The sequence below is a fragment of the Battus philenor genome, unplaced genomic scaffold (assembly GCF_028537555.1).
Source record: "Battus philenor isolate CCGP_79_NKW_IND1 unplaced genomic scaffold, ilBatPhil1.0.hap1 SCAF_7, whole genome shotgun sequence".
Classification (NCBI taxonomy): Eukaryota; Metazoa; Arthropoda; class Insecta; order Lepidoptera; family Papilionidae; genus Battus; species Battus philenor.
The window spans coordinates 5,782,620-5,798,788 of NW_027181737.1; the positions used below are offsets into that span (position 1 = coordinate 5,782,620).

Here is a 16,169-nt window from a genome sequence, read left to right on the forward strand (position 1 = left end):
AATACTTATTATCGGTGTATTTTTTATCAAAGTCATACTTATTTACATTTCAGGTTTATTCCTTATTTATTTACATTTGAAATTTCGACTACTGTTATTCGACAATTTGAAGTTGTATATTTAATAATTTACGAAAATAAATAATTGCTACTATAACATTTCACTTTGCAGGTAAAAATACTATTTAAATTAAAATCACAAATCCCTAATATATTGCCATGTCTTTTTAAAATTATACAATGTTATAAAACGCCTTAAAAGGCAATCACAGGTTATCGGCATATCTACAGAGATCTTAATAAAGGACATTTTTAATACATCATTGTATTGAAATATCAAATAATTCATCATAAATCAAAATGTTCTATATTCCTCAAGCAACCAACTGCTTAGATGCGAGTGTCTGTCGCGCATACTCTGTACCCACCAGGCCTCTGCACACGAGGGAGAATTCTTGCACAGTTTCTAAAATTCTTCTTTTGCTGATTTTTTCTCTATAACAAATTAATAGTTTGTATGAAGAATACATAATAGCACCTTTAGTAAACATTTAACTAATTTCATAGAACGTTAAACTTTCGAGATTATTGAATTTACGAACAATGAGATAACATAACAATAAAAAGATGCAAATATGGTAACAGAATATGAGACTAAAAGCTAACCTTGAAGTAAATATTTAGGTATGAATAAACTACACTTCGATTCAGTATTCATAAAATAAAACGTATTTCTAATAATCTATTTGAAATATGCAACAGAAAAACAATATAAGTTTACATTTGTGTAATTACATACAAAAAAGTATATTTAATTTTGTACATGTACAAATATGTTGTCCTATTTCAGGCATGCATTGTGCTGTAAGCGATAACAATGCTAGCTTATATGTAAACTGTTAAATAATTGTTTTGAACTAACTTTAGAACGGCCGTGATGAAGGTTTGCTTGTGGGCTTGAGTGGCGTGGGGCGTAGGGAAGCCGTCCACTTCGAGAGCGGCGCGCATCCAGGATGCCAAGCCCGTTTCTTGGAATGGCGCCTTGTTGAGCGCTAGCAGCAGCTCGGCCAGAGGTTCGATCTGATTGCGCGGTGTAGCACCGCCTGCCAAACGTAAAGTCTAAGCTAGTAAATATTCATTCTTTACATTATTTTAACCATAAACTATGTATATTCTACTTTATCAATACGCCTCGTCTTTGCGGAGAAGTAGAATACACCTTTTCATCTGAGTGTAAGACCGAAAATCTACAAGTGGGGAACAATAGATGCAAATGGAGAATACTATTGAAGGCATATTACAACTGAAAAAGGCATTTGTAGAAAAAAGTAAAAGTACTAAATTATTTTTAAGGCCCAAATAAAAGGCTATGTAATGAACATTATGTATATTCAATGAATTTTGAGAAGGAAGAAAATAAGCACGAAATTCAAGAGCTACATTAATAAAGAAAATTTTATACCCATAAAAAATTATGATAATATTTTCATGGTAAAGTTTCAATTAATGTACTAAAGTGCTCTGCAAAAAGCATGTGTGGGGCCTTTGTTTGTTGTTGTACATCTGTTTGTCAGTAACAACTGGTTGATCCTCGAAAATGCGAATGTCACTTGAAAAGACACCATTATTTAATCTGTGTCGCCTCTAGTATATTATTTTTTTGTAAGTCCTGATCATTGCATCGTATCCCTCTCTACTCAGGATCGTAACCTAGGCAGTTTGTAGCACAGTAATTCGCCACTTGGGACGATATATACACAAACGAATTTATTCGGAGGTAAGTCCTCTTTCACCTAATATTACTATTATATTTATTTAATTCAACCGAAACACGGGAGCTTTTACAGCTTCACCGGAACTGAGTTCACGGAGTGGAAGGGTCCTCACGGACTTAAAATAGCAATAGCTAATAAGAGTTTACATTAGTTTCGTTTAATAAGTACAAAATTAAATGTTTGCCTATTGTAGGAGTACATAGTCCTGGCCATAATTATGCTAGTTTATATATAAACATTTTAAAGAAAACTCGAGGATAGGGGATAGTGTAACTTCTTCGCAAAGGGTACTTGCCAATACACCGCAGCGTGGCAGCTGTGAGCGAGGCGGCGTGTGGTTGCAGCGCGGCGGGGCGATGCGTCGCTAGCGCCGCCAACCAGCCGCAAGCCGCGCGTGCAGCGCCCGCCTCCCACAGCCGCACGCACGAACACGCTACAAAACAATCACTCTCCAAACTATGTGCGCAAAAAAATCATTAATCCACATAGGATCATTTACCACCTGTGCACGTCATGCGAAGAAAACCATTTCAATTTAACAACAATTTGAACCAAATGGAATCCTCTTTATTGACATCCTATGAGGGTTTCAAATGCGCCTTGATTTGTGAAGAGCCAATAACAAAATCAGACGATTTTCTTTGTGGTCACTTTTAAATCTTTATATAGTAGTAGAATATTCCTAAAGGCTATTCACTCAAAAATACTTCACACTTTAATCGCATTGTTTTTACAAATTGTTGGACTTCTTGAATTTATTGCAAAATAATTAAGAATGGGAGTATATTGTAACAATGCCCAGAAAACATTTATTAGTTTGCTAATGCCCCAATAAGTGTAGTCTGAAATAATTGAGCCAATAATTATTAGTTTAAATGAATGATTTAATTAAAAATATTTGTTTTAAAAGCTATTCAATTCCAACATACAATTTCTTGTCTATATTTATGAACGTATGTTCTGAGGCGGACACTGAAATTTTTGAATTAAAATAAACCAGACGAAATGTTTGAGCTTAGCAATAATCTTTCTACTTGGACAGAAATCTCCTCTGATGGAAAGAATATGTGTTATAAGAAGAAGCTTATTATAAGTTTGAGGTAAAAATAATACATTTAAATTTCTCCTAGACTATGCTAAAAATGTTGTGAAATGCTTATGTACATTTATAAATAGAGTGTTATATTTATTCAAAGGCAATGCCTTATATTTTTATTAATGGGTCAATTTCCGTTGTGAAGACATAAAAATAATGATTGTAATAATGTTTGAGAGTTATAATTCATGTAAAGTGACATCAGGTCCGTGTTTACTAACGTCACCTGTACGTTGGACAGATGTCCTCGTCAAGGTTGGAGCGAGAAGCTGGATGATAGTTGCTTCCGATTGACCCTATCGGAAATCTATGCCTATGTCTAGCTGTGGGCACCATCCGACTGAAATGATTAATTTTTAAGATTTTTTGGGATATCAAATAAAATATCTATAGTGTACCAAGTTCAATTAGCTGTGGGAGTAAATCTTCGGTCCATGTAAGGCACAGCGGCATTTTCTTGGTCAGTGCCAGGAGCAGAGCGAAGAGGGCAGTGGTGAGGTCCGGGGAGGCCCGCACGTCGGCCGCCACGCGGCGTGCGCCCGCAGCCACGCACGCGCGGAATACACGCGGTGCTCCCGACCACCTCTCGTACGACACGAGCATTAACTGTAAATTTAATCAAATTCTACACATTTATCTTAACTATTTAAAGTTCTATTACGTATAGTCTCACCAGACTGTACTGAACAAGGTTTCCAAAGTGATCTTGGTGAACCGCAAGATTCGACGGGAAACCCGCCGGGATTCTACGTTGGCGTGACAAAAAGGCGAGTTCACAATTTGTAGGAAAGAGAAGAACAAAATATGTACCCAGATAATATTTTAAGAAGCTCAATAATTGTTACTTGAAAAAACTAGCATTTTTCGAATTCAGTGCAATGTGCCGAAACTTGTAAAGCGCTACCGACGTCGACAACGCTTAAGTATTTTTGTATTTCGTTTCTTTGAAATATGGCTTCTGATAGGTTGCAATCACACTCATCTTGTATGAACTTGTTTCATTCTTCACCGATATAAATACGAAGAATGCACGGGTAAACGTCATTTCTTTCCGGAATTTCGAAAGTTAAAAGTTAACTAAAGTGAATCGACGTCAGTCATTACCAATCACATTTATGACATCTACTCAACAGTACAATCAATTAATGAATTAAAATAATAATTTCTGACGTTTTTATCATAAACTATTAATTGGTTAGATTCAGTCGCAACGTACACAATGGCAGAAATGTAGCTGAAGTATGGAAACCTCTGGGACAGACATTATTTATTGTCATGTCCAAAAACAACTGAAAAAATCATGTTATAAATAATTTTAGAGTACCCTAAAAAAAAGCTTGCGTTTCTTGTGATCATTTAAAATCATTATGTTGTAGTAGGCTTTATTTTTGTGACCATTGTTTGATTAACTTTTTAAATTTATTGCTTGATAAAAGTACTGACCAATTTAACAACGTCCATTCCTGAGGCACATGGTTCGGTTTCAAAGCCAGATACCACTAGCTCTGCGACTTCGGCTATGATCGGCAGACACTGGTCTTGAATCGTCGATAGCGCCTGCTTCAATACCTGGTACAGCGGCTAACACAAAAATAAAAATTTATTAAAACGTGTTTTATTTTAAGACAGAACTACATAGTCAAATTATATAGATAATATGTTGATGATATCCTAGTATTCTACAAACTTGTATACGACTGTATCGCTACAAAAAGGTGCCATGGGCGAGAAGTCAAAGTTTATTCTGTGGTTTTTGGGGAAGAAAAGATTAATATTTTTCTTGCTATATTTCACAAAAAAAATCTATATTTTCTCTGTGTAAGCCATGTAAATATATAATACTAAATGTATATATAAAAGGAAAAACTGTAATAATAGTCGAGTTTTTCGATTCGCAAAACCGACCATAGCCATTGTTTTTATTTTCATAGATTTTAAAATAATGTTACAATTAAATAATTATTTGATGATTTATTTCAAATAAGATAGATCTCTGATATAATAATAAATAAATAATAATTATCGGACAAATAAGACAGTTCTGTAAATATTTTTTTTAAATTTAAGTGTTCACGTTCAAGTAGATAATAAAATTAGTTAAGGTATAGAAAAATGGTTTTGTTTTGATTTAAAAATTATTTTTGTACTTAAACGAGTAGAGTGCCTTTATTGTCATATTTTCTGTATCCATGCGAGTTATCCCTTTTGGCCTATCATTAACCAGTTTTTTTTTTTTAAATAAAATTGTGTTTCTGTGGGTAAAATAAGAACTTCAAAACGACATTTCTGAAGTGGCCTGAAGCATTGATTATATACATGTATGGTTCTAGACAAAATTGTAAGATAACAGAGGTTTAATTAACATATATACATAAGTAGTAGAGCACCTGTAACAATAGCGCGTGGCAGGGGAAGAGCGCGAGCGCAGGCAGCAGCGTGCGGAACAGGTCCGCGGCGAGGGCCGGAGCTTCCGCTAACGCGCCCAGCAACGCACCGCTGCACTCCGCAGCGCCCGACACGCACGCCGGCTCCGCTGCCTGAACGTATTGAGACATAATTACATATCATTTTTTCATTCGTTCGAGTCACGAAGGACTATGTTCGGGATTTTCTAACAAGACTGAATCAAGTATGAGGAAGTGCGTAAAGAAAGAAAGAAGTAGAAACTTAAAATGTGGCCCAGCAAATGGCACGCCAAACAACGGACAGAGCAGATGGCTGCTTGGTCTCAAGGTTCTGGACTGAAAACCATGGACCCGCAAGCACAAAGATAGACGACCAATCAAAAGGTGGACAGGTAACCTTATCAAGATAGTTGGAAAAGGATTCCAACCGATCTTACTTGAAATCTATTCCTCTTAGTTGTTTCCTCTTGACTGAAGGTCTTGGCCAATCATGTCAGCCTCCGCTATTATACCCAGGCTTTTTAAGGAACTTTTTAAGAATCTGTACACGGTTGCACCCATTTGTAACTGGGTCAGTACAGCGCTTTTACCTTCCATATTACCGACAAATATCAACTATGTAGTTAAAATACTCGAGGTTTCTACACAAGCAAACTGAATGAAGGGTCCTTATTTTGAGCTATTTGAGGATAGAAGGATCTAAATATTTGGTGCCAACACCACATCTTAAATGCGTTTGTCTTTTGCCCTGTAAGAGACTTAAGTACCCAAGTTTTACAAGCGTACTTGAAGAAGAAGAATGAATGTATTAGTTTCACTTTGATGCTTCTTTGAATGTCCTTGTTTCTCTAACCTTTTTACTACAACTTGTAATCTGTTTGGTGGCCTACGTCCAGCAGGCATCCTACTGCAGAAATGATGATGATGTTAAACTGGATGTACCTGTGCGCGAAGATCGGCGAGTAGCGTGTGCGCGAGTGAGTGTAGCAGCGGCGCGGCGGAGGCGGGTGGGGCTGCGGCCAGCGCCGCGCCCGCAGCCCCCGCCAGCTGCCGTCGCACAAACGTCTCTGAACGCCCTTCTGCACTCTGTACACATAGAACCAACTCTTTTTTGTACGGTAGACAACTTCTTTACAAAAGCGTGCAAAAAATGGATTAATAAAATACATGTGATATGGTAAATTTGTAAACATGTTACAATTTTAAAAATCGTGTATTATGGAAAAGTTTAATATTTCTACTAAAACTGTGAAAACGAAGTAATAATGAAATCCATAAATTAATATTACATAAGTAAATGTAAAACGAAAATAACTTATATTACAAAAATAAAATAAAATAAGTGTACAGTAAAAATTCAATCCGTAAGTCTATAACATAAAAAATACAAATTTAAATTAGGAACAAAAATCAACTTTGTACCTATTTATCGATAGTTGGTAAAAAAACACGTTTATTATGAATAGGTATGCAACTGCGTATAATCGTCACAAATTGTATTGTATATCATTATCACATCTAGATATCTATCTAGTACAACAGTATTATTTTGTAGCTGTATAGATAGGGGTCTGTCAGTACTGTCAGAATCAAATTAAAAAAAATTAGGGCTTCGTGTAAGAACAATAAATTCGCGTTCGCGAACCGCGTTATTAATATTATTAAAAAATCGTGTAAAAAAAGGTGTATTTTAATATAACACGTTTGTTATATGATCCACGGTGAACCTACTATTACGCTACTTACTCTAATCGGGCCAAGAAAAAGTCAAGAAATCACGATATACACATAAAACCAAAAATTGTGACTTTTACTCATTTAGGGTATTAAAAACGTCCCAACCATATTTAGTTCAGTAAACTCGCATTGGCAGCTAAATAAAAGTTCCAGAAATTTCAATGTATACCATATGCTGATTGGTCAATTCATAAAACATAACGTTTTTGAAACTTAATTAGTTCAGTACTCGTATAACATTTTGCTAGTGTTTAAAAAAGGTTAAACGAGCGACAAGAGTACTTTTGCGAATACCTAAGAAACGATGGGAAGATGATAGGGTTTGAGCCGTCTGACAGCGTCTTCTTTCCGACACCATACATACATACACAGTACTTTGCATGATTTTCAGCAGCCAATCTATATAATAATGCATAATGTATTACGCACTTGCGCTGCGGCGACTATATCCGCGGCCAACGCAGCGGCTTGTGCGCTACACTCTGTGCACAGTTTGCGTAAAGCAAGTGCCGCCGGCGCTGGGCAGCGTTGCAACGCCGCACCGGCTGCCGTGATGCACTCTCGCGATAACTCGCTGCCTTCTTGAGACTCTATCGAACCTAGCCATGACGCGTAGCCACCTATAACGTAAAATAAAAAGAATTATATATTATGAATATCCTCATCATTATACCAGCTATAAGACGTCCACTGCTAGATGTAGGCTTCCTCCTTAGATTACCAAAAGGTCCAGTTTGTAGCGACCTGCATACGTGGTACGGGCGTCTTATATCACGCTTGCCTAACCGTGGTCGCCACTTTAGAAACATAAGGCCCCAGCGGTCTTCTGCTCTAGAGCTGTCATATGTTGACCTTGCTGGTCTCAGATTAAAAATTAAACAAAAACTTGTAAATAATCCTATTACATTATGAAATTTTTTTAATTTTATAAGTTTTTTTACAATTTTTAATAGTTTTTATTTTAATATTCAACTGTTTAACCAGCAATTGCTGAGTTTTTTTTTAAAACTTCAATTTCACTTCAAATTAACGTTTTAGTTCTTCAATATCAAATGCAATAAATTTTCGTGGGCATCCGCGTACGAATTGTAAACCCTCATTTTTGTCACGCCAAAGGGATTCACCTGGACCACTTTGGAAACTAATGTTGTAAATGACCCTATGTGGATATGAGTAAATAAATATTTAATGTTACCCAGGCAATCGAGCGCTGTGTTAAGAAGGCGCTTAGTGCGTGCAGTGTTGGCTGCGCGGACCGCGTGACGTAATAGCGCGCACAACGACCGCGTGGTGCGTTGCGGTGGTGCGGCGTCGGCCAGGGCTGCGAACACGTGCAGTGCCGCCTCTTGTCGCTCCTCCCCCGCGTCAGTCGCAAAAGCATTCTCCACAGTATCCCAGCAACACTCGCCTAGCACACTGTAGCAGTACATCTGCAATCATATGAACACACCTTGTTAATAATATAAATCTATTGACTTAAAACCACAAAGTTTATTTGTACAAAGGGGACCTTTATAAAAGGAATGGAAATAGTGTCATAGGTGACACGGGGAGACTGATACTACGAATTTAATAAGTCCTTGGATATATGAACAATACAGGATTTAATGTTTTCGTTTCAAAAATTAATATTAATGTATTAAAAAAAATTATTACTAAACAATCAAAATTTTTGTATAATTACTCTTTATTTTCAGTGGTGACGGAGGCTTCTGGATTTTGTGGTATAATATTAACCGCGGGGTCCGCAAAAAGTGTGACGCAATGTTACAACGAGTGAGAAAGAGATATAGAAAAGAGAAATTTCAAGTGGCTTACTTTTTGAATGGCCATATACTAATTTTTATAAAAAAAAACTAAACGTCTAGGACAAGGCCTTGACGTTTAGTTCACTATAAATACTAGCGCAACCTGGTGACCATTTCTTGTAATTGATAGCTAGTTGGTCACTTTAATAAAACACACCTTCAGTCTATCCCAGTGCCGCGTTATCAAAACTAAATGATCACGAATATATTAGGTGATTGCGCCTTCCGACCTTTACGATTGTTTTTACGTTGTGGTTCTGAACACATAATAGAACTAATTACGTTCAAATAATATTTATATTAACACAAGGTGTAACTTTATGCAGGTAATTGTAGATAAAGGTGTGAATACCACAGTGTCCGAGATGTCTTGTCTGTAGCACCGCAAAAGTTCAAGGTCATCGCGCGACATCGCGGAGTCTGCTGGCGCTTCGGATTTGACTACAAGGGCGATTAACAAGCGCGAGAAAACTTCCTGCCATATGGGGTTCATTTTGCGGCTGCCGTCTGCCATATTTGCTATTTCGTCCTAAAACAAAGCTTTAATAGTGTTGGCAATAAAGAAACAAAAGCTTATCAAAAAAAAATATTAAAAAAAGTATAAGCATATTTAAGTATTGATTCTCGTTTTATTGTATATGACTACATAAATTGTCATATAAAGTTTCTGGCAAAGTGAAAGGAAAACCCGACAGGCTAACCTCCCAACTGATGGTTAAATCACATATTGCATGAATTAGATTTACTGGTGTAGAGTTTAGTGTTGAAATATATCAAGCAACCCTATAAACCTTAATTAAACTGAATCAGAAGGATTCACAATATTAGCATAGATAACCACCAAAATACTTTTAAATTTTCAATATATATATATATATATATATATATATATATATATAAAAAGGTTGTCAAATATCTACCTTCCGCCCTTTTGTCTTGTGAATTTCGCGGCTATGTACAAAGCGCTACAGAGCTCGTATCTGGCGATACTATACATAATTTGAAAGGTCTTGACATAACCTACAAAACGACGCTATGCATGATTAGTTTGGATATTGCGTTCAACAGTTATAGACGTGTAAACATGGAGTTCACAAACGCCGAAATTCGCGCTATTTTAAAGTTTTCCTTCGTTAAAGGCAAATCCGCTAGAGAAACGTTCCGTGAGATTAATGGTGTTTTGGAGGATGGTACTCTATCACTTCGAACCGCGGAGGAATGGTTTCGACGATTCAGAGCCGGCGAAAACGACACCATGGATAAGCCAGCCGGCGGAAGACCTGTGACGACAAATACCGATCAAATCATGGACTACATCGAGTTTGACCGGCATGTGGCATCTCGTGACATCGCCCAGGAGATGGGAGTTAGTCACCAAACCATTTTAAACCATCTGCAGAAGGCTGGATACAAAAAAAGCTTGATGTTTGGGTGCCGCATGATTTGACGCAAAAAAACCTTCTGGACCGAATCAACGCCTGCGATATGCTGCTGAAACGGAACGAACTCGACCCATTCTTGAAGCGGATGGTGACTGGCGACGAAAAATGGATCACATACGACAATATCAAGCGAAAACGGTCGTGGTCGAAGGCCGGTGAATCGTCCCAAACAGTGGCCAAGCCGGGATTGACCGCCAGGAAGGTTTTGCTGTGTGTTTGGTGGGATTGGAAGGGAATCATCCACTATGAGCTGCTCCCATATGGCCAGACGCTTAATTCTACCATCTACTGCGAACAACTGGACCGCTTGAAGCAGGCGATCGACCAGAAGCGTCCAGAATTGGCCAACAGGAAGGGTGTAGTGTTCCACCAGGACAACGCCAGACCACACACTTCGTTGATGACTCGTCAGAAGCTACGGGAGCTCGGATGGGAGGTTTTATCACATCCACCATAAAGCCCGGACATAGCGCCAAGTGATTACCACCTGTTCCTGTCCATGGCGAACGCCCTTGGTGGTGTAAAGTTGAACTCAAAAGAGGTTTGTGAAAAGTGGCTGTCCGAATTCTTCGCAAATAAGGAGGGGGGCTTCTACGAGGGAGGTATTATGAAGTTGCCGTCTAGATGGAAACAGATTATCGAACAAAACGGCGCATATTTGAACTAAATCCGATCACTGTAACACTTTTTGTAACACCTGTTATATATATATATATATATATATATATATATATATATATACATATACATATGTATATACATATATATAGTTGAAGTGGCGTTTATTAAGTTCGTTAAAGAGAAGCTAAAATAGATAAATTATGAATCAAAAATTTATATTTACCTGTAAAGTATACCAAAAGCCGAAGACAAAGTGGGATCGAGTTTCGTGCAGTGGGTAGTAACCTGGGGCCGTCTGAGCTGCCAGTAACAGTTCAAGAATATTTTGTACGGTCTGTTGTGGCGGCTCACTCTCCATGCCTTGGACTATTGCACGCGAGTGACAGTCTGACACGGACACCAGGCAGGTTATGACAGCCGATAGCAGTTCCTAAATAAAAGACGAAAAAATTTAAACGTTAAAGTGTGAAAGGATATAAGCATAAATTTCGTAGAGGCTACAAACTCATGGTAATCATGGTGTCGCGGGACGCAAAAGTTAAAAATCATCATCATCATGCCACCCGTTAGACGCCTAAAGGTATAGGCCTACCGCAAAGATCGCTACGATAGCTGGTCTTTTACTGCCGTATCCAATAAGTCCCCGCGTTCTTGTCCATGTTGCCGGTCCACCTAGTGGGGGTGCCATGTAGCATTTACAGACTCGTAGTCGCCACTCGAGAACCCTCGAACTCCAACAGCCGTCAGTTACACGAGAGATGTGCGTCGCTTACTGCCACTTCAAACGGACAATTCATCGAGCTACAAAGTCAAAGTAGCTTTATTATATGACATCATTACAGAGATTTATTAAACATGCTAATCCACTGAGCTATGTACGTTACTTTTGTTTGTTTATAAATATTTTCATTGGTTATGAGATCTGGTAAGAAATTCTGAACTGAAATAGGCCTGTGACTGAGAGCGTGTTAATAAAACCTAGATTGAAATAATCGAATGGGCACAAATTATGAAATGGACCGACAAGTTGGCCGAGCTTCGGGCATAGACATTAAGCTGGCATAGACAGTAATTTATAATCATTTGATAAAATAAATGTATTCTGAATTCAAGTATAAATAAAGTATAGACAAGGTTCGCGGCCTCGAGCTTGGTCACTGAAGAGATTTGGTGGGGGCGCCGTCTATGCTCGGCCACTTGAAATACAGTTAAACTGTAAATCCGAGCTTCCTAGACTTTTTCTCCTAAAACAACATTCAAAATTTATGTCGATTCATTGGCGTTATATTTGTAGCATATTTCCAAAACTAGATAAAAAATGTGTAGTTCTGAACCTTTCTATGTCTGTCCACAACGCAAGTCTCGACACGTACTGAATATGGAATATGCTAGGCTATCAAGTAACAATCGCTGGACTTCTTAAAATATTATCTGTTAACATTTTAGTTCATCATTATGAAAAGCAGAAATTTTTGTAGACACCCGCAAATTGGGAACCCCAATTTTTTGTCACGCCAATGTAAATCGTCGACGACCGTGGACCTCCAGAGATCCACTTAGAGCGCTTGGCAGTAACCATTGGTAAAACCGTTTATTAAGATGTATTTCTAGCGATGTACCAAACCTCATTGATAGAGTTGGGCACGTTGTCTCTTGCGAGCACTCGTGCTGCAAGCTGTGCGAGGTCTGCAAGCAGCTGCTGTGCAGATGCTGGCCGGCGAAGGGCCCCCGCTCCACCGCCTGCGGCACGCACTGCCGCTAGCGCCGCTTCACACGTCTCCAGAGCTGAATCACTGACAGCTTCGTTCCAACTACATAACAAATTTGTGTTTGAAAACTATTTCCCATCATTTTATATATGTCATATGATAACAACCCTCACTCAGTTCCAAAAAAATAAGGTTAAGTGTTTTATGTTTCGTTTTTATTTTTATCTGTCTTTACCTGTCTGAGTTTATACACGAATATGTATATGATACCTCATATGAATGATTTTACATCTATTTGTAATCGCCCTACATATCAATATAAACATTTACATGCATTTCAGATAGTATTAAATATTGTAAAGTTAATATAAAAATCTTTACAAATATATTATAGTTTCCGGAAATACATTCTAATTTTAAAAAAGCTACGATCAAGTAAAAAAATTTAGTGTTCAGGAAAAAATAGTTTGTTTATAGAAGAATAGCACTGATTCTCTAATTTATCATTAAAGCTTGGTCTTACTCACGTGTACAAAACATGTACCACTGTTTGTAATGCCCGACATAGTGGTGCATAGTCTGGAACATTGGTTGGACCATATTCAACAGTATCGTCACATGCAAGGGCCAGCCAACTTCCTGCGCAAGTCGCGGCGCTGAGCCACGATAAGACAGTCTCTTCACTAGGTGATCCTTTACTATAATCACTGAAATATAAACCTGACATTACTTATTAATTTACATTTATTATAACAATAAATAAATCAATGATATCTATACAATATTTGTATAATGATTAAACTAGGATGTCCCTCAAGGTTGTTCATAATGAAAAAGCAATCCACAGGTGGCCTTTTTCAACTAATGATAACATGATACGTGTTACTGCATACATCTCCATGGCATCCCTAATTAAAAATCTTTTACACCCCAAATGTGGCTTACAAAAAACAAAACAACAAGAGTACTGAACATTATAAGAAATGTCATCAAATAATTCAATAAATTCTTACTCAGGGCAATTAAGTTCCCATATATTTTAATGGTGCATCACAAAATGGCAATTTCTCTTCTATTTAAATAAATACTTTAAACAACACAATGGTTAGACTTTTATCTTTCAATGAAAACCATTCTTTACATTTACTTTGTATGAAATATACTCACTTATATGCAGATTGTAAGTAGCGGTGCATGTCATCCAAAACTGCAGGGCATGCTTGAAGTAATGCATTTCTGTTTCTTGATCGTAGTGATGTGCCCATTGTCATACTGTTATACTAAAAATTAGACAAAAAATTAGCTTTTCTTGTTTGAAAATCTGAATAATATATATGACATCTTGGTAGGTGCCTTCACCACATGTATTTTCACACCAAAAAAACTTTATTTTAAAATAATCTATAGCCAATTTAAAGGCAGAGTTAATGAGATATAGATCACACATGTCTCAAGGTTGTAATTGCAAATAAAACATTGCAAAGGAATTAGCTGTCCAATACCTCACATGGCAATATACTTTTATCAAGGCAAACATTTATTATCTAGTTTATCTTATTTCATCCATTTCTTATACAAAAGTTAGTTTGTAATTTTAGGCACTTGAACATTTTTACATATTTAATAATTTAGCATTTAAGAATTTTTTTGCAGATCATAATGTGTGGAATTTTTAGACTCAGTTTCATAGTTACATATTATATTATAAAATACGCATCAAAAATAGTAGAATTTAATTTAAAAAGAGCAACTGTTAAGTTTTTGCACAGCTCTTCTCAACATAATTCCAAACTGGTAGTAGCTTGCAGCAACTAATAATGTTTATATAATTGATAATTCAAAAGTGCATGTAAAAAATGCCTTCATGAATAAAGATATTTTAAATTTTGATTCTATTTGAATTAAGTGCTCACAGAAAGAGAAAGCTCTCATATCTATTAAAACAGTTTTTTTTATTAATAATTGCATTCCAATCTTATTTATTACTAAAATATAATTTTATTGTATGTTTTACTCAAAATGTTACTATTAACTAATTTAACAAATTAAATAAGTACACCATATTTAGGTAAGTGATACTGATAACATAAAAAATTAATTAATTTTATATTTACTTCTTCCGGAATCACAGTCAGTACTTCCAGTAGTAATGAAGTATTCTCCACATTTGAGAGTGGTCTCAATGTTGAAACTAAATCCACTGCCCCTAGTTGCAATATGACTGCTGCCAACTGAAAAAACGACTTTAATTTTGCAAATTGTCAAAGAAAATAACATGTATGTTTTGTTCAAATATTGACACATACTATAGTGATTTATAAATACTTTTTATTTTTCTAAATATCTAACAAAATAAATTTTACAATAAGTTACTCCTAGTATTAAATAAAATACTCACGCTAATACACAATCTGTTAGTAACAATCTTTGGACCTTTGGAATATGAAGTGACAGCCTGCAGTATCTTTTCCTTTAATTCATCATAGCTTTCTGCTGGGACCTCATTCCAACAACGAAGAATTTTTGTATGCAGTGTGGTTGCAGCATAAAACTGTATTTCTGTACCCTAAAAATCAAAAGTTAATATTATGTCACACAAATTTCAAAATAAGAAATATTTTAAATTGAAAGTAATTTTATTTAATCTTTTTAGAAGGAAATCTAAAGCATATAAAAAGGTTGATCTTCTAACTTAAATATTTTACATAGTGACTGTTGCTTTGCAAACAATGTACTCAATTATGGACAAGCATGTGTACAGGGATACCTTGTGGGGTTGTAGTAATTCCCAAACGAAATTCCATGCTTCCGGAGCTCTCTGAGCTGTTGTAAGCCAGGCGTGGGCCTTTGCTCTTTCTTGTTGTTCTCCGTTATAAAACACAGATACTGCATATTCCAAATTTTGGGCTGTATACTCCATTTAGAGGAATTACAAAAATTGCTCAATCGCAGCGGAATTTTATGCCTTTAGAGTAGTCATTCATCAAACAAACAATGTAGTTTTTATTATTTTCGTGAATATTAATTCGTATAAAATACGACACAAATTTATTTTATAAAGTAAACTTGATACATTCAAATTATAGAAATTATACGAATCTGACATATGTGAAATGACATTTCACACTACCAAAGTGCTTTAATCCAATGACAACCGACAAACTAACGTTTATTAAATATTAATTTTTAATAATCTAATAAGAACTGATTGTAAATTTTGTTATGGTAAGAGACCTATTTTTCAATTTATAAAAGATGTTACAGTATAAGGTTATACTATACTAATACCATATTATTAATATTTACAACATATTCTACAGCAGTGTTTAAAATATAAAATAGAACGCTGGCGAAATAGTACTGCCGGTCTTTATTTACAAGGCCAAATAAAAAATTGGACATAAAATTATTTCATCATCAGACAGTCCTTTATAATATAAAATATTGTAATTTTAAGTAATTTATCCGCGATGAGCGGATGGAAGTGACTTACCGCCCGATAATCTAATTTTCCTTCGATGAAATATAAGCATTTAACGGGTGGAAGTGATTAATTTTTTTTAATGATTTTTTTTCG

General features: G+C 36.2%; 1 protein-coding gene across 1 annotated transcript; it reads right to left on the minus strand.

The window, feature by feature from the left end:
- Positions 1–32: 32 nt before the first annotated feature.
- On the minus strand, positions 33–15,666 carry cdm (importin-13-like protein cdm). The gene is made up of 17 exons (XM_068774317.1): positions 15,360–15,666; positions 14,991–15,158; positions 14,707–14,823; positions 13,760–13,872; positions 13,120–13,299; positions 12,508–12,694; positions 11,107–11,313; positions 9,173–9,349; positions 8,208–8,442; positions 7,442–7,632; positions 6,218–6,361; positions 5,258–5,407; positions 4,314–4,451; positions 3,269–3,476; positions 2,070–2,207; positions 922–1,102; positions 33–494 (listed from the first exon to the last, which is right to left on the minus strand). The coding sequence occupies exons 1-17, from the start codon at positions 15,510–15,512 to the stop codon at positions 374–376; spliced, it is 2,808 nt and encodes a 935-aa protein (XP_068630418.1). The 5' UTR covers positions 15,513–15,666; the 3' UTR covers positions 33–373.
- Positions 15,667–16,169: the final 503 nt, after the last annotated feature.

Excerpts from the sequence above, each read along its gene's own strand:
- cdm (XM_068774317.1), bottom strand. The coding sequence starts at position 15,512 with ATGGAGTATACAGCCCAAAATTTGGAATATGCAGTATCTGTGTTTTAT. Across the intron at positions 3,477-4,313 it reads GAATGGACGTTGTTAAATTG|TTAATGCTCGTGTCGTACGA; the intron begins GTCAGTACTTTT and ends TTAAATTTACAG. Across the intron at positions 495-921 it reads TTCATCACGGCCGTTCTAAA|AGAAAAAATCAGCAAAAGAA; the intron begins GTTAGTTCAAAA and ends AATTTGTTATAG.